Source organism: Petromyzon marinus, chromosome 83, assembly GCF_048934315.1.
Source record: "Petromyzon marinus isolate PM22_M1 ecotype Great Lakes invasive population chromosome 83, UKy_Petmar_22M1.pri1.0, whole genome shotgun sequence".
Lineage (NCBI taxonomy): Eukaryota > Metazoa > Chordata > Hyperoartia > Petromyzontiformes > Petromyzontidae > Petromyzon > Petromyzon marinus.
The window spans coordinates 2,517,688-2,536,368 of NC_133748.1; the positions used below are offsets into that span (position 1 = coordinate 2,517,688).

At 56.2% G+C, this 18,681-nt stretch overlaps 1 protein-coding gene across 1 annotated transcript in view; it reads left to right on the plus strand.

The window, feature by feature from the left end:
* The window catches only part of LOC116958785 (intermembrane lipid transfer protein VPS13D-like), a 92,627-nt gene that overhangs the window by 22,012 nt on the left and 51,934 nt on the right, over positions 1-18,681 (plus strand). The window contains 6 exon segments of the mRNA XM_076057663.1: positions 1,212-1,363; positions 2,504-2,584; positions 3,555-3,857; positions 9,823-9,955; positions 13,811-13,953; positions 15,495-15,619. Of these exon segments, the coding sequence (XP_075913778.1) occupies positions 1,212-1,363; positions 2,504-2,584; positions 3,555-3,857; positions 9,823-9,955; positions 13,811-13,953; positions 15,495-15,619 (937 nt within the window).

Consider the following 18,681-nt stretch of genomic DNA (forward strand, 5'->3'; position numbering starts at 1 on the left):
CTCACTCGCTCAACCACTCAATCACTCACTCAACCACTCAATCACTCACTCACTCACTCAACCACTCACTCACTCACTCAACCACTCGCTCACTCACTCAACCACTCGCTCACTCACTCAACCACTCACTCACCCACTCACTCACCAACTCACTCACCAACTCACTCACCCACTCACTCACCCACCACTCACCACTCACCCACCCACCCACTCACCCACTCACTCACTCACTCACCCACCCACTCAATTACTCACCCACCCACCAACCCACTCACCCACCCACCCACTCACCACTCACCCACCCACTCACTTACTCACCCACCCACCAACCCACTCACCCACCCACCCACTCACCACTCACCCACCCACTCACTTACTCACTCACCCGCTCACTCGCTCACTCACTCACCCACTCACTCACTCACCCACCCACCCACCCACTCACCCACCCACTCACTCACTCACCCACCCACTCACCCACCCACTCACTCACCTACTCACTCACCCACTCACTCACCCACCCACTCACTCACCTACTCACTCACCCACTCACTCACCCATCCACCCACTCACTCACCCACTCACTCACCCACTCACTCACTCACTCAACCACTCACTCGCTCACTCACTCAACCACTCACTCACTCACCCACTCACTCACTCACTCGTTCGCTCGCTCAACCACTCGCTCACTCACTCAACCACTCGCTCACTCACTCACCCACTCACTCACCCACTCACTCACCAACTCACTCACCAACTCACTCACCCACTCACTCACCCACCACTCACCACTCACCCACTCACTCACCCACTCACTCACCAACTCACTCACCAACTCACTCACCCACCCACCCACCCGCTCACTCACTCACCTACTCACTCACCCACTCACTCACCCACCCACTCACTCACTCACTCACCTACTCACTCACCCATTCACTCACCCACCCACTCACTCATTCACCCGCTCACTCACCCACTTACTCACCTACCCACTCACTCACTCACCTACTCACTCACCCACTCACCCACCCACCCACACGCCCACTCACCCACCCACCCACCCACCCCCCCACTCACCCACCCACCCACTCACCCCCCCACTCACCCACCCACCCATTCACCCCCCCACCCACCCCCCCACCCACCCACCCACTCACCCACCCACCCCCCCACCCACCCACCCACCACCCCCCCACATGCTGCAGGTTCGTGGTGGCAATCCGTGAGGATCCCTTCCCAGCGGAGGCCTGGGCAGCCGGCCAGCCGCCATTCCCGTACCCAGGCCACACGCTGCTACTGCTGCCCACCCTCGTCCTCACCAACCTCCTGCCCTGCGAACTCACCTACTACCTCAAGGGTGAGCGGGGTCACGGGGTCACGGGGTCACGGGGTGAGCGGGGTCACGGTGTTAGCGGGGTCACGGTGGGTGGTGGTGGGTTGTGGGTGGTGGGTGGTGGTGGTGGGTGGTGGGTGGGTGGTGGTGGGTTGTAGGTGGTGGTGATGGTGGTGGGTTGTGGGTTGTGGGTAGTGGTGGGTTGTGGGTGGTGGTGGTGGTGGTGTTTATGGGTGGTGGGTGGGTGGTGGTGGTGGTGGGTTGTGGGTGGTGGGTGGGTGGTGGTGGTGTTTGTGGTGGTGGTGGGTTGTGGGTGGTGGTGGTGGGTTGTGGGTGGTGGTGGTGGGTTGTGGGTTGTGGGTAGTGGTGGGTTGTGGGTTGTGGGTGGTGGTGGGTTGTGAGTTGTGGGTGGTGGTGGTGGTGTTTATGGGTGGTGGGTGGGTGGTGGTGGTGGTGGGTTGTGGATGGTGGGTGGGTGGTGGTGGTGGTGGGTTGTGGGTGGTGGGTTGTGGGTGGTGGTGGTGGTGGTGGTGGTGTTTATGGGTGGTGGGTGGGTGGTGGTGGTGGTGGGTTGTGGGTGGTGGGTTGGTGGTGGTGGGTTGTGGTGGTGGTGGTTGTGGTGGTGTTGGTGGTGATGGTGGTTGTGATGGTGGTGATGGTGGTGGTGGTGATGGTGGTTGTGATGGTGGTGTTGGTGGTGATGGTGGTGGTGGTGATGGTGGTTGTGGTGGTGGTTGTGGTGGTGGTGGTGGTGGGTTGTAGGTGGTGGTGGTGGTGGTGGGTGGTGGTGGGTTGTTGTGGGTGATGGTGGTGTTTATGGTGGTGATGGTGGTTCTCTATCCGTGTGCCCCGCTAGGACTACCGGTACGTGGGGTGATGGTGGTGGTGGTGGTTGTGGTGGTGGTTGTGGTGTTTGTGGTGGTGTTTGTGGTGGTGATGGTGGATCTCTATCCGTGTGCCCCCCAGGGCCACCAGTACGTGGGGTGATGGTGGTGGTGATGGTGTTTGTGGGTGATGGTGGTGTTTATGGTTGTGGTGGTGTTTGTGGTGGTGATGGTGGATCTCTATCCGTGTGCCCCCAGGGCTACCAGTACGTGGGGTGGTGGTGGTGTTTGTGGTGGTGTTTATGGTGGTGATGGTGGATCTCTATCCGTGTGCCCCCAGGGCTACCAGTACGTGGGGTTCTCTCTCCGGGCCAGGAAGCTGCGCTTGAGTCGGCCGACACTTCACAGAACATCGAACTGGGTGAGACTCCTCCTCATCATCATCCTCCTCCTCCTCATCATCCTCCTACTCCACCACCTCATCATCCTCATCGTCATCATCATCCTCATCATCCTCCTCCACCTCCTCCTACCCCTCATCATCCTCATCGTCATCATCATCAGCACCAGCAGCAGCATCATCAGTAGAGTATCATCATCATCCTCCTCATCATCATCTTCCACCACCACCTGATCATCCTCATCATCCTCATCATCTTCATCATCAGCACTAGCAGCAGCATCATCAGCAGTAGAGTATCATCATCATCATCATCATCCTCCTCCTCCTCCACCACCTGATCATCCTCATCATCCTCATCACCTTCATCATCAGCAGCAGCAGCAGCATCATCAGCAGTAGAGTATCATCATCATCATCCTCCTCCTCCTCCTCCTCCTCCACCACCACCACCTCATCATCCTTATCATCCTTATCATCATCAGCAGCAGCAGCATCATCAGCAGTAGAGTATCATCCTCATCATCCTCATCATCAGCAGCAGCATCATCAGCAGTAGAGTATCATCATCATTATCATCATCCTCATCATCCTCCTCCACCACCTGATCATCCTCATCATCATCCTCATCACCTTCATCATCATCAGCAGCATCATCAGCAGTAGAGTATCATCATCATCATCATCCTCATCATCCTCCTCCTCCTCCTCCACCACCTGATCATCCTCATCATCATCCTCATCACCTTCATCATCATCAGCAGCAGCATCATCAGCAGTAGAGTATCATCATCATCATCCTCATCATCCTCCTCCTCCTCCTCCACCACCTCATCATCCTCATCACCTTCATCATCAGCAGTAGAATATCATCATCATCATCAGCAGCAGCATCATCAGCAGTAGAGTATCATCATCATCATCATCCTCCTCCTCCTCCCTTCTCGACTCTTCCTGTTTCCCCCCCACTCACCCTCGCTCCCCCCTCCAGGGGTGGAGCTTGAGAACTTCCCGCGCTGCAAGGAGCTGCTGCTGGTACCGGGAACCGCCGGTGGCGCCGGTGGCTCCTCCTCCTCCTCCTCCGGCGCCGGTGGCTCCGGCGGTGGCTCCGGCGGTGGCTCCGGCGGTGGCTCCGGCGGCTCGGTGCCGGCTTGGCGCGCTGAGCGAGTGGCTCAGCTGCGAGCGTTCGACACCCGGAATCGGCGCTTACTGCTCACGGTGCGCGTCGCCAGTGTGACACACGGAGCCCGGCACGTGCTACTGTCCGCTCCCTACTGGCTCCTCAACAAGACCGGTGAGACTCAGGCACAGGCAGTGAGCTCCCTACTGGCTCCTCAACAAGAGCGGTGAGGCTCAGGCACACACACGTGGTGCACTCCCTACTGTCCGCTCCCTACTGGCTCCTCAACAAGACCGGTGAGGCTCAGGCACACGCAGGTGGTGCGCTCACTACTGTCTCGCTCCCTACTGTCTCGCTCCCTACTGGCTCCTCAACAAGACCGGTGAGACTCACGCACAGGCAGTCAGCTCCCTACTGGCTCCTCTACAAGAGTGGTGAGGCTCAGGCACACACAGGTGGTGCACTCCCTACTGGCTCCTCTACAAGAGCAGTGAGGCTCAGGCACGTGCTACTGTCCGCTCCCTACTGGCTCCTCAACAAGACCGGTGAGGCTCAGGCACACACAGGTGGTGCACTCCCTACTGTCTCGCTCCCTACTGGCTCCTCAACAAGACCGGTGAGACTCAGGCACAGGCAGTGAGCTCCCTACTGGCTCCTCAACAAGAGCGGTGAGACTCAGGCATAGGCAGTGAGCTCCCTACTGGCTCCTCAACAAGAGCGGTGAGACTCAGGCACACACACGTGGTGCACTCCCTACTGTCCGCTCCCTACTGGCTCCTCTACAAGAGTGGTGAGACTCAGGCACACACAGGTGGTGCACTCCCTACTGGCTCCTCAACAAGACCGGTGAGACTCAGGCACACACACGTGGTGCACTCCCTACTGGCTCCTCTACAAGACCGGTGAGACTCACACACACACGTGGTGCACTCCCTACTGGCTCCTCAACAAGAGCGGTGAGACTCAGGCACAGGCAGTGAGCTCCCTACTGGCTCCTCAACAAGACCGGTGAGACTCAGGCACACACACGTGGTGCACTCCCTACTGGCTCCTCAACAAGACCGGTGAGACTCAGGCACACACAGGTGGTGAGCTCCCTACTGGCTCCTCAACAAGAGCGGTGAGACTCAGGCACAGGCAGTGAGCTCTCTACTGGCTCCTCAACAAGAGCGGTGAGGCTCAGGCACACACAGGTGGTGCACTCCCTACTGGCTCCTCAACAAGAGCGGTGAGACTCAGGCACACACAGGCAGTGAGCTCTCTACTGGCTCCTCAACAAGACCGGTGAGACTCAGGCACACACAGGTGGTGCACTCCCTACTGGCTCCTCAACAAGACCGGTGAGGCTCAGGCACACACAGGTGGTGCACTCCCTACTGGCTCCTCAACAAGAGCGGTGAGACTCAGGCACACACAGGTGGTGCACTCCCTACTGGCTCCTCAACAAGAGGGGTGAGACTCAGGCACACACAGGTGGTGCACTCCCTACTGGCTCCTCTACAAGAGTGGTGAGACTCACACACACACACGTGGTGCACTCCCTACTGGCTCCTCAACAAGACCGGTGAGACTCAGGCACACACAGGTGGTGCACTCCCTACTGGCTCCTCAACAAGACCGGTGAGACTCAGGCACACACACGTGGTGCACTCCCTACTGGCTCCTCTACAAGAGTGGTGAGACTCAGGCACACACAGGTGGTGCACTCCCTACTGGCTCCTCTACAAGACCGGTGAGACTCAGGCACACACACGTGGTGCACTCCCTACTGGCTCCTCAACAAGACCGGTGAGACTCAGGCACACACAGGTGGTGAGCTCCCTACTGGCTCCTCAACAAGAGCGGTGAGACTCAGGCACACACACGTGGTGCACTCCCTACTGTCCGCTCCCTACTGGCTCCTCAACAAGAGCGGTGAGACTCAGGCACACACACGTGGTGCACTCCCTACTGGCTCCTCAACCTGGCTCCTCAACAAGAGCGGTGAGACTCAGGCACACACAGGTGGTGCACTCCCTACTGGCTCCTCAACAAGACCGGTGAGACTCAGGCACACACACGTGGTGCACTCCCTACTGTCTCGCTCCCTACTGGCCTCCTCAACAAGAGCGGTGAGACTCAGGCACACACACGTGGTGCACTCCCTACTGGCTCCTCAACAAGACCGGTGAGACTCACGCACACACAGGCAGTGAGCTCCCTACTGGCTCCTCTACAAGAGTGGTGAGACTCAGGCACACACACGTGGTGCACTCCCTCTGGCTCCTCAACAAGAGCGGTGAGACTCAGGCACACACACGTGGTGCACTCCCTACTGTCCGCTCCCTACTGGCTCCTCAACAAGAGCGGTGAGACTCAGGCACACACACGTGGTGCACTCCCTACTGGCTCCTCAACAAGAGCGGTGAGACTCAGGCACACACACGTGGTGCACTCCCTACTGGCTCCTCAACAAGACCGGTGAGGCTCAGGCACACACAGGTGGTGCACTCCCTACTGGCTCCTCTACAAGACCGGTGAGACTCAGGCACACACACGTGGTGCACTCCCTACTGGCTCCTCAACAAGACCGGTGAGGCTCAGGCACACACAGGTGGTGCACTCCCTACTGGCTCCTCTACAAGAGGGGTGAGACTCAGGCACACACAGGTAGTGCACTCCCTACTGGCTCCTCAACAAGACCAGTGAGACTCAGGCACACACAGGTGGTGCACTCCCTACTGTCTCCTCAACAAGAGGGGTGAGACTCAGGCACACACAGGTGGTGAGCTCCCTACTGGCTCCTCTACAAGACCGGTGAGACTCAGGCACACACAGGTGGTGCACTCCCTACTGTCTCCTCAACAAGAGGGGTGAGACTCAGGCACACACAGGTGGTGCACTCCCTACTGGCTCCTCAACAAGACCGGTGAGACTCAGGCACACACAGGTGGTGCCACTCCCTACTGGCTCCTCAACAAGAGCGGTGAGACTCAGGCACAGGCAGTGAGCTCTCTACTGGCTCCTCAACAAGACCGGTGAGACTCAGGCACACACAGGTGGTGCACTCCCTACTGGCTCCTCAACAAGAGCGGTGAGACTCAGGCACACACAGGTGGTGCACTCCCTACTGGCTCCTCTACAAGACCAGTGAGACTCAGGCACACACACGTGGTGCACTCCCTACTGGCTCCTCTACAAGACCAGTGAGGACTCAGGCACACACAGGTGGTGCACTCCCTACTGTCCGCTCCCTACTGGCTCCTCAAACAAGAGGGGTGAGACTGATGATGATGATGATGAGTGTGCTGATGACGCTACTACTACTGGCACTGCTGATGATGATGAGTGGGCTGATGACGCTACACTACTGGCACTGCTGATGATGATGAGTGTGCTGATGACGCTACTACTACTGGCGCTGCTGATGATGATGATGAGTGTGGTGATGGCGCTACTACTACTGGCACTGCTGATGATGATGATGATGAGTGTGCTGATGGCGCTACTACTACTGGCACTGCTGATGATGATGATGATGAGGTGCTGATGGCGCTACTACTACTGGCACTGCTGATGATGATGGTGATTAGTGTGCTGATGACGCTACTACTACTGGCGCTGCTGATGATGATGAGTGTGCTGATGACGCTACTACTACTGGCACTGCTGATGATGATGGTGATTAGTGTGCTGATGACGCTACTACTACTGGCGCTGCTGATGATGATGAGTGTGCTGATGACGCTACTACTACTGGCACTGCTGATGATGATGAGTGTGCTGATGGCGCTACTACTACTGGCACTGCTGATGATGATGATGATGAGTGTGCTGATGACGCTACTACTACTGGCACTGCTGATGATGATGAGTGTGCTGATGGCGCTACTACTACTGGCACTGCTGATGATGATGAGTGTGCTGATGGCGCTACTACTACTGGCACTGCTGATGATGATGATGATGAGTGTGCTGATGACGCTACTACTACTGGCACTGCTGATGATGATGATGAGTGTGCTGATGACGCTGCTACTACTACTGGCCCTGCTGATGATGATGATGATGATTAGTGTGCTGATGACGCTACTACTACTGGCACTGCTGATGATGATGATGAGTGTGCTGATGACGCTACTACTACTGGCACTGCTGATGATGATGATGAGTGTGCTGATGACGCTACTACTACTGGCACTGCTGATGATGATGATGAGTGTGCTGATGACGCTACTACTACTGGCACTGCTGATGATGATGATGAGTGTGCTGATGACGCTACTACTACTGGCACTGCTGATGATGATGATGAGTGTGCTGATGACGCTACTACTACTGGCACTGCTGATGATGATGATGAGTGTGCTGATGATGCTACTACTACTGGCACTGCTGATGATGATGAGTGTGCTGATGACGCTACTACTACTGGCACTGCTGATGATGATGATGAGTGTGTTGATGACGCTACTACTACTGGCACTGCTGATGATGATGATGAGTGTGCTGATGACGCTGCTACTACTGGCACTGCTGATGATGATGATGAGTGTGCTGATGACGCTACTACTACTGGCACTGCTGCTGATGATGATGAGTGTGCTGATGACGCTACTACTACTGGCACTGCTGATGATGATGATGAGTGTCCTGATGACGCTACTACTACTGGCACTGCTGCTGATGATGATTATGATACTGCTGCTGACGATGCTGCTATTACTGGCACTGCTGATGATGATGACGCTGCTACTACTGGCACTGCTGATGATGATACTGCTGCTGACGATGCTGCTACTACTGGCACTGCTGATGATGATGATACTACTCCTGCTGATGATGCTACTGATGACGATGCTACTGACGCTACTACTGCTGATGCTACTACTGTTGATGCTGCTGCTGATGATAATGTTACTTCTACTGATGCTACTACTGCTGATGCTGCTGATGATGATGATGTTACTTCTACTGATGCTACTACTGCTGATGCTGATGATGTTACTTCTTCTGATGCTACTACTGCTGATGCTGCTGCTGATGATGTTACTTCTACTGATGCTACTACTGCTGATGCTGCTGATGCCGATGATGTTACTTCTACTGATGCTACTACTGCTGATGCTGCTGCTGATGATGATGATGTTACTTCTACTGATGCTACTACTGTTGATGCTGCTGCTGATGATGATGCTACTTCTACTGATGCTACTACTGTTGATGCTGCTGCTGATGATGATGTTACTTCTACTGATGCTACTACTGCTGATGCTGCTGATGATGATGTTACTTCTACTGATGCTACTACTGCTGATGCTGCTGCTGATGATGTTACTTCTACTGATGCTACTACTACTGCTGATGCTGCTGCTGATGATGATGTTACTTCTACTGATGCTACTACTGCTGATGCTGCTGATGATGATGATGTTACTTCTACTGATGCTACTACTGCTGATGCTGCTGCTGATGATGTTACTTCTACTGATGCTACTACTACTGCTGATGCTGCTGCTGATGATGATGTTACTTCTACTGATGCTACTACTGCTGATGCTGCTGCTGATGATGATGTTACTGCTACTGGGTCCCATTTCTAACCGCTACTGATGCCACCACCACCAACACCACCACCACCACTGTCAACACCGCCACTACCACCACCGCCACCACCACCATTGCCACTACCTCCATCACCGCCACTACCACCTTTGCTACCACCACCACTACCACTACAACCACCACCACCACTACCACCACCACCACTACCACTACTACCACCACCTCACCACCACCACCACCACCCCCACCACCACCACACCACACCTCACCACACCACCACCACCATCACCACCACACCACCACCACCACCACACCACACCACCACCACTACCACCACCACACCACCACACCTCACCACCACCACCACCACACCACTACACCACCACCACCATTATCACCACTACACCACCACCTCACCACCACCACCACACCACTACACCACCACCACCACACCACTACACCACCACCACCACCACACCACACCTCACCACCACCACCACACCACTACACCACCACCATCACCACCACCACCACACCACCACCACCACCACACCACACCACCACACCACCACCACCACCACACCACCACCACCAGGCCTGCCCCTGGTGTTCCGCCAGGAAGGCGTCCGTGGTGCCGACGCCGCGGCCGGGCAGTTTGAGGAGCACGAAGTCGCCCGGAGCCTCACGCCACTCCTCTTCAGCTACGCTGACCGGGAGCAGCCACACCTGTGAGCCCTCCGGGGGGGGTCACGTGGGGGTCACGTGGGGGTCACGTGGGGGTCACGTGGGGGGGGCACGTGGGGGTCACGTGGGGGGGGCACGTGGGGGAGGGGGGGTCACGTGGGGGTGTGTGTGTACCTCTCTGTGTGTGTGTCTGTGTGTGTCACTGTGTGTGTGTGTGTTATTGTGTGTCTGTGTGTCACTGTGTGTGTCTCTATGTGTGTGTGTCACTGTGTGTGTGTCACTGTGTGTGTGTGTGTGTACACTGTGTGTGTGTGTACACTGTGTGTCACTATGTGTACACTGTGTGTGTACACTGTGTGTGTGTGTGTGTACACTGTGTGTGTGTCTGTGTGTGTGTGTCACTGTGTGTGTGTACACTGTGTGTGTGTCACTATGTGTCACTGTGTGTGTGTGTGTCACTGTGTGTGTGTGTACACTGTGTGTGTGTACACTGTGTGTGTGTCACTATGTGTCACTGTGTGTGTGTGTCACTGTGTGTGTACACTGTGTGTGTGTCACTGTGTGTCACTGTGTGTGTGTGTCACTGTGTGTGTGTCACTATGTGTCACTGTGTGTGTGTGTCACTGTGTGTGTACACTGTGTGTGTGTCACTGTGTGTGTGTGTCACTGTGTGTGTGTACACTGTGTGTGTGTCACTGTGTCTCTCTGTGTGTGTCACTATGTGTCACTGTGTGTGTGTGTGTCACTGTGTGTGTGTACACTGTGTGTGTGTGTGTGTCACTGTGTGTGTGTACACTGTGCGTGTGTCACTGTGTGTGTGTACACTGTGTGTGTGTCTGTGTGTGTGTGTCACTGTGTGTGTGTACACTGTGTGTGTGTCACTATGTGTCTCTCTGTGTGTGTCACTATGTGTCACTGTGTGTGTGTGTCACTGTGTGTGTGTACACTGTGTGTGTGTCACTGTGTGTGTGTACACTGTGTGTGTACACTGTGTGTGTGTACACTGTGTGTGTGTACACTGTGTGTGTGTACACTGTGTGTGCACTGTGTGTACACTGTGTGTGTGTCACTGTGTGTCTCTGTGTGTGTGTACACTGTGTGTGTGTACACTGTGTGTGTGTACACTGTGTGTGTATGTGTCACTGTGAGTGTGTCACTGTGTGTGTGTCACTGTGTGTGTGTGTACACCGTGTGTGTGTGTGTCACTGTGTGTACACTGTGTGTGTGTGTCTGTGTGTGTGTCACTGTCTCTGTGTGTGTGTCACTATGTGTGTGTACACTGTGTGTACACTGTGTGTGTACACTGTGTGTGTGTGTACACTGTGTGTGTGTGTACACTGTGTGTACACTATGTGTACACTGTGTGTGTGTGTCACTGTGTGTACACTGTGTGTGTGTGTCTACACTCTGTGTGTGTCTCTGTGTGTGTGTGTGTGTACACTGTGTGTGTACACTGTGTGTCACTGTCTCTGTGTGTGTGTCACTGTGTGTGTCACTGTGTGTGTGTGTCACTGTGTGTGTGTATCACTGTGTGTCACTGTGTGTGTACACTGTGTGTGTGTGTACACTGTGTGTGTACACTGTGTGTGTGTGTCACTGTGTGTCTCTGTGTGTGTGTACACTGTGTGTGTACACTGTGTGTGTACACTGTGTGTGTGTACACTGTGTGTGTGTACACTGTGTGTACACTGTGTGTGTACACTGTGTGTGTGTACACTGTGTGTGTACACTGTGTGTGTACACTGTGTGTGTGTACACTGTGTGTGTGTACACTGTGTGTGTGTGTGTCACTGTGTGTTTCTGTGTGTGTGTCACTGTGTGTTTCTGTGTGTGTGTCACTGTCTCTGTGTGTGTGTCACTGTCTCTGTGTGTGTGTCACTGTGTGTGTGTGTGTACACTCTGTGTGTCTCTGTGTGTGTGTCACTGTGTGTGTGTCTCTGTGTACACTCTGTGTGTCTCTGTGTGTGTGTCACTGTGTGTCTCTGTGTGTGTGTCACTGTGTGTCTCTGTGTGTGTGTCACTGTGTGTACACTGTGTGTGTGTCACTATGTGTGTGTGTACACTGTGTGTGTGTGTCACTGTGTGTCTCTGTGTGTGTACACTGTGTATGTGTGTGTGTACACTGTGTGTGTGTGTGTGTCTCTGTGTGTGTGTGTCTAACAGCAGAGGTCTCATCAGTCGAGCGGCAATATCTTTTCATCGGTTCCGTAACGCTGTGTGGAAGCTACCTGGTCTGTCGCTCCGCACTAAGCTTCAGGTCTTCTCGGCCACGGTCATTCCCTCCCTTCTCTACGCTTGCGAAACGTGGACCCCCCTAATGGAACATCTTCGCCGGTTAGAAACATTTAGGCTGGCCTGCCTACGATCCATCCTGGGTTTAACCAGACTGGACTGTGTGAGGAGCTCACAAATCCTTGAAAGATCTGGGCAGGGTCCCATCGGTGAGCTCCTCCGGCAGGCAAGGCTGCGATGGCTGGGTCATGTAGCCCGCATGCCCAGCCACCGCATGCCGAAACAGCTTTTGTTTGGCCGGATTGAGGGGGCTAAGCGGGCGCGGCACGGGCTAGAGAAGAGATGGAGTGATGTGGTACAGGGGGACGTGGAGCTGAGTGGACTTGCCGATGACTGGTACCAGCGGTGTCAAGATCGGCCTCTGTGGAGGAGGCTCGTGAAGGATGCTACTGGGCAGTTGGAGGCAGTCGCCCTCCAACAACAACGGAGGGCGGAGGAGCGACGCTCAGAACAACGAGCGGAGCGCCGGGTGGCTAAAGCACAGCAGGTTGGCACAGTAGAGGGCACAGGTGGTGCATCAGCCAGTCATCTCAGTCAGTCGACCCGTGGCACCTGGGTCTGCCCAGTGACCTCCTGCCAGCGGGCGTTCGATACTTCACGTGGCCTCAGGGTGCACATAGCCTGGCACAAGCGTCGTGGTGACGTCACCGCCACTTAGTGGCGAATGGCGGTTGTTGTTGTTGTGTGTGTCTCTGTGTGTGTGTCTCTGTGTGTGTGTGTCACTGTGTACACTGTGTGTGTGTCACTGTGTGTGTGTGTCACTGTGTGTGTGTGTGTCTCTGTGTGTGTGTTTGTCACTGTGTGTGTGTCTCTGTGTGTGTGTGTCTCTGTGTGTGTGTGTGTCACTATGTGTGTACACTGTGTGTGTGTACACTGTGTGTGTACACTGCGTGTGTGTGTACACTGTGTGTGTACACTGTGTGTCTCTGTGTGTGTACACTGTGTGTCTCTGTGTACACTGTGTGTGTGTGTCTCTATGTGTGTGTGTCACTGTGTGTGTGTCTCTGTGTGTGTGTGTCTCTGTGTGTGTGTGTCACTGTGTGTGTGTCTCTGTGTGTGTGTGTCACTGTGTGTGTGTATCTCTCTGTGTGTGTGACTGTGTGTGTACACTGTGTGTGTGTACACTGTGTGTGTGTACACTGTGTGTGTGTGTGTACACTGTGTGTGTGTGTGTACACTGTGTGTGTGTGTGTACACTGTGTGTGTGTACACTGTGTGTGTGTACACTGTGTGTGTGTCTCTGTGTGTGTGTCACTGTGTGTGTGTACACTGTGTGTGTACACTGTGTGTGTGTGTACACTGTGTGTGTGTGTACCCTGTGTGTGTGTGTACACTGTGTGTGTGTACACTGTGTGTGTGTACACTGTGTGTGTGTACACTGTGTCTATGTGTGTGTGTCTCTGTGTGTGTACACTGTGTGTGTGTGTACACTGTGTGTGTGTGTACACTGTGTGTGTGTGTACACTGTGTGTGTACACTGTGTGTCACTATGTGTACACTGTGTGTGTGTGTACACTGTGTGTATACACTAAGTGTACACTATGTGTACACTGTGTGTATACACTGTGTACACTGTGTGTCTCTGTCTCTGTGTGTGCCACGTGCAGGTGCAGCATGCGGCTGGGAAGGGGCCTGCACCCCGAGGGAGTCCCAGCCTGGTCCCACTCCTTCTCGCTGGACGCCGGCTCGGGCGTACGCACACTCACTGTGCTACAGGCGGAGAACCGTCCGGGGCTGGTGTACTACATCGGTGATGTTCACACACTCACTCACCTACACACTCACACACTCACTGTGCTACAGGCGGAGAACCGTCCGGGGCTGGTGTACTACATCGGTGATGTTCACACACTCACTCACCTACACACTCACACACTCACTGTGCTACAGGCGGAGAACCGTCCTGGGCTCGTGTACTACATCGGTGATACACTCACTCACTCACCTACACACTCACCTACACACTCACCTACACACTCACCTACACACTCACCTACACACTCACCGTGCTACAGGCGGAGAACCGTCCTGGGCTCGTGTACTACATCGGTGATGTTCACTCACTCACTCAGTCATACACTCACTCATACACTCAGTCATACACTCACCTACACACTCATACACTCACCTACACACTCACCTACACACTCACCTACTCACCTACACACTCACACACTCACCTACTCACCTACACACTCACCTACACACTCACCTACTCACTCACCTACACACTCACACACTCACCTACACACTCACCTACACACTCACCTACACACTCACCTACTCACTCACACACTCACCTACACACTCACCTACACACCTACTCACTCACCCATATACTCACCTACTCACTCACTCACCTACTCACTCACCTACTCACTCACCTACACACTCACCTACTCACTCACTCACTCACCTACTCACTCACCTACACACTCACCTACACACTCACACACTCACCTACACACTCACTCACCTACTCACTCACTCACCTCCGGGGCTGGTGTACTACATCGGTGATGTTCACACACTCACTCACCTACACACTCACACACTCACTGTGCTACAGGCGGAGAACCGTCCTGGGCTCGTGTACTACATCGGTGATACACTCACTCACTCACCTACACACTCACCTACACACTCACCTACACACTCACCTACACACTCACCTACACACTCACCGTGCTACAGGCGGAGAACCGTCCTGGGCTCGTGTACTACATCGGTGATGTTCACTCACTCACTCAGTCATACACTCACTCATACACTCAGTCATACACTCACCTACACACTCATACACTCACCTACACACTCACCTACACACTCACCTACTCACCTACACACTCACACACTCACCTACTCACCTACACACTCACCTACACACTCACCTACTCACTCACCTACACACTCACACACTCACCTACACACTCACCTACACACTCACCTACACACTCACCTACTCACTCACACACTCACCTACACACTCACCTACACACCTACTCACTCACCCATACACTCACCTACTCACTCACTCACCTACTCACTCACCTACTCACTCACCTACACACTCACCTACTCACTCACTCACTCACCTACTCACTCACCTACACACTCACCTACACACTCACACACTCACCTACACACTCACTCACCTACTCACTCACTCACCTACTCACTCACCTACTCACCCACTCACTCATCTACTCACTCACTCACTCCCCCCCTCCTCCCCCTCCCCCCTCTCCCCCTCCCCCTCCCCCCTCCCCCTCCCCCCCTGCGTGTGTGCAGGCATCATTGTGCGCAAGGCCCGTGGACGCTTCCGTGACACGCAGCTGGTCACCTTCACTCCCAGATTCCTCGTCACCAACCACAGCAGACACTCACTCAGCTTCGCACAGAGAGAGTTCACCCAGGTGGGTGGGTGGTGGGTGGGTGGGTGGGTGAGAGGGTGGGTTAGAGGGTGGGTGGGTGGGTGAGAGGGTGGGTGGGTTAGAGGGTGGGTGGGAGAGTGAGAGGGTGGGTGAGAGGGTGGGTGGGTGGGTGAGTGGGTGAGTGGGTGGGTAAGTGGGTGAGTGAGTGGGTGAGTGAGTGGGTGAGTGAGTGGGTGAGTGAGTGGGTGAGTGAGTGAGTGGGTGAGTGAGTGGGTGAGTGAGTGAGTGGGTGAGTGGGTGAGTGAGTGAGTGGGTGAGTGAGTGGGTGAGTGGGTGAGTGGGTGAGTGAGTGGGTGGTGGGTGGGTGGGTGGGTGAGAGGGTGGGTGGTCACCTTCACTCCCAGATTCCTCGTCACCAACCACTCCAGACACTCACTCAGCTTCGCACAGAGAGAGTTCACCCAGGTGGGTGGGTGGTGGGTGGGTGAGAGGGTGGTGGGTGGGTGGGTGGGTGAGAGGGTGGTGGGTGGGTGGGTGGGTGGGAGAGTGAGAGGGTGGTGGGTGGGTGAGAGGGTGGTGGGTGGGTGAGAGGGTGGGTGAGAGGGTGGGTGGGTGGGTGAGAGGGTGGGTGGGTGGGTGGGTTAGTGGGTGGGTGGTCACCTTCACTCCCAGATTCCTCCTCACCAACCGCAGCAGACACTCACTCAGCTTCGCACAGAGAGAGTTCACCCAGGTGGGTGGGTGGTGGGTGGTGGGTGGGTGGGTGAGAGGGTGGTGGGTGGGTGAGAGGGTGGGTGGTCACCTTCACTCCCAGATTCCTCGTCACCAACCGCAGCAGACACTCACTCAGCTTCGCACAGAGAGAGTTCACCCAGGTGGGTGGGTGGGTGGGTGGTGGGTGGGTGGGTGGTGGGTGGGTGGGTGGGTGAGAGGGTGGGTGAGAGGGTGGTGGGTGGGTTAGAGGGTGGGTGGGTGAGAGGGTGAGTGGGTGGGTGGGTGAGAGGGTGAGTGAGTGGGTGAGTGGGTGAGTGGGTGGGTGGGTGGGAGAGTGAGAGGGTGGTGGGTGGGTGAGAGGGTGGGTGGTCACCTTCACTCCCAGATTCCTCGTCACCAACCGCACCAGACACTCACTCAGCTTCGCACAGAGAGAGTTCACCCAGGTGGGTGGGTGGGTGGGGGGGTGGGTGGGGGGGTGGGTGGGTGAGTGGGTGGGTGGGTGGGTGAGAAGGTGGGTGGGTGGGTGGGTGGGTGAGAGGGTGGGTGGGTGGGTGAGTGGGTGGGTGAGTGAGTGGGTGAGTGGGTGAGTGGGTGATTGAGTGAGTGGGTGAGTGGGTGAGAGGGTGAGTGAGTGGGTGAGTGAGTGGGTGAGTGAGTGGGTGAGTGGGTGAGTGAGTGGGTGGGAGAGTGAGAGGGTGGTGGGTGGGTGAGAGGGTGGGTGAGAGGGTGGGTGGGTGAGTGGGTGGGTGGGTGAGAGGGTGAGTGGGTGGGTGGTGGGTGGGTGGGTGGGTTAGTGGGTGGGTGGTCACCTTCACTCCCAGATTCCTCGTCACCAACCGCAGCAGACACTCACTCAGCTTCGCACAGAGAGAGTTCACCCAGGTGGGTGGGTGGGTGGGTGAGTGGGTGGGTGGGTGGGTGGGTGAGAGGGTGGGTGGGTGAGAGGGTGGGTGAGAGGGTGGTGGGTGGGTTAGAGGGTGGGTGGGTGAGAGGGTGAGTGGGTGGGTGGGTGAGAGGGTGAGTGAGTGGGTGAGTGGGTGAGTGGGTGGGTGGGTGGGAGAGTGAGAGGGTGGTGGGTGGGTGAGAGGGTGGGTGGTCACCTTCACTCCCAGATTCCTCGTCACCAACCGCACCAGACACTCACTCAGCTTCGCACAGAGAGAGTTCACCCAGGTGGGTGGGTGGGTGGGGGGGTGGGTGGGGGGGTGGGTGGGTGAGTGGGTGGGTGGGTGGGTGAGAAGGTGGGTGGGTGGGTGGGTGAGAGGGTGGGTGGGTGGGTGAGTGGGTGGGTGAGTGAGTGGGTGAGTGGGTGAGTGGGTGATTGAGTGAGTGGGTGAGTGGGTGAGAGGGTGAGTGAGTGGGTGAGTGAGTGGGTGAGTGAGTGGGTGAGTGGGTGAGTGAGTGGGTGGGAGAGTGAGAGGGTGGTGGGTGGGTGAGAGGGTGGGTGAGAGGGTGGGTGGGTGAGTGGGTGGGTGGGTGAGAGGGTGGGTGGGTGGGTGGTGGGTGGGTGGGTGGGTTAGTGGGTGGGTGGTCACCTTCACTCCCAGATTCCTCGTCACCAACCGCAGCAGACACTCACTCAGCTTCGCACAGAGAGAGTTCACCCAGGTGGGTGGGTGGGTGGGTGAGTGGGTGGGTGGGTGGGTGGGTGAGAGGGTGGGTGGGTGAGAGGGTGGGTGAGAGGGTGGTGGGTGGGTTAGAGGGTGGGTGGGTGAGAGGGTGAGTGGGTGGGTGGGTGAGAGGGTGAGTGAGTGGGTGAGTGGGTGAGTGGGTGGGTGGGTGGGAGAGTGAGAGGGTGGTGGGTGGGTGAGAGGGTGGGTGGTCACCTTCACTCCCAGATTCCTCGTCACCAACCGCACCAGACACTCACTCAGCTTCGCACAGAGAGAGTTCACCCAGGTGGGTGGGTGGGTGGGGGGGTGGGTGGGGGGGTGGGTGGGTGAGTGGGTGGGTGGGTCGGTGAGAAGGTGGGTGGGTGGGTGGGTGGGTGAGAGGGTGGGTGGGTGGGTGAGTGGGTGGGTGAGTGAGTGGGTGAGTGGGTGAGTGGGTGATTGAGTGAGTGGGTGAGTGGGTGAGAGGGTGAGTGAGTGGGTGAGTGAGTGGGTGAGTGAGTGGGTGAGTGGGTGAGTGAGTGGGTGGGAGAGTGAGAGGGTGGTGGGTGGGTGAGAGGGTGGGTGAGAGGGTGGGTGGGTGAGTGGGTGGGTGGGTGAGAGGGTGAGTGGGTGGGTGGTGGGTGGGTGGGTGGGTTAGTGGGTGGGTGGTCACCTTCACTCCCAGATTCCTCCTCACCAACCGCAGCAGACACTCACTCAGCTTCGCACAGAGAGAGTTCACCCAGGTGGGTGGGTGGTGGGTGGGTGGGTGAGAGGGTGGGTGGGTGGGTGGTG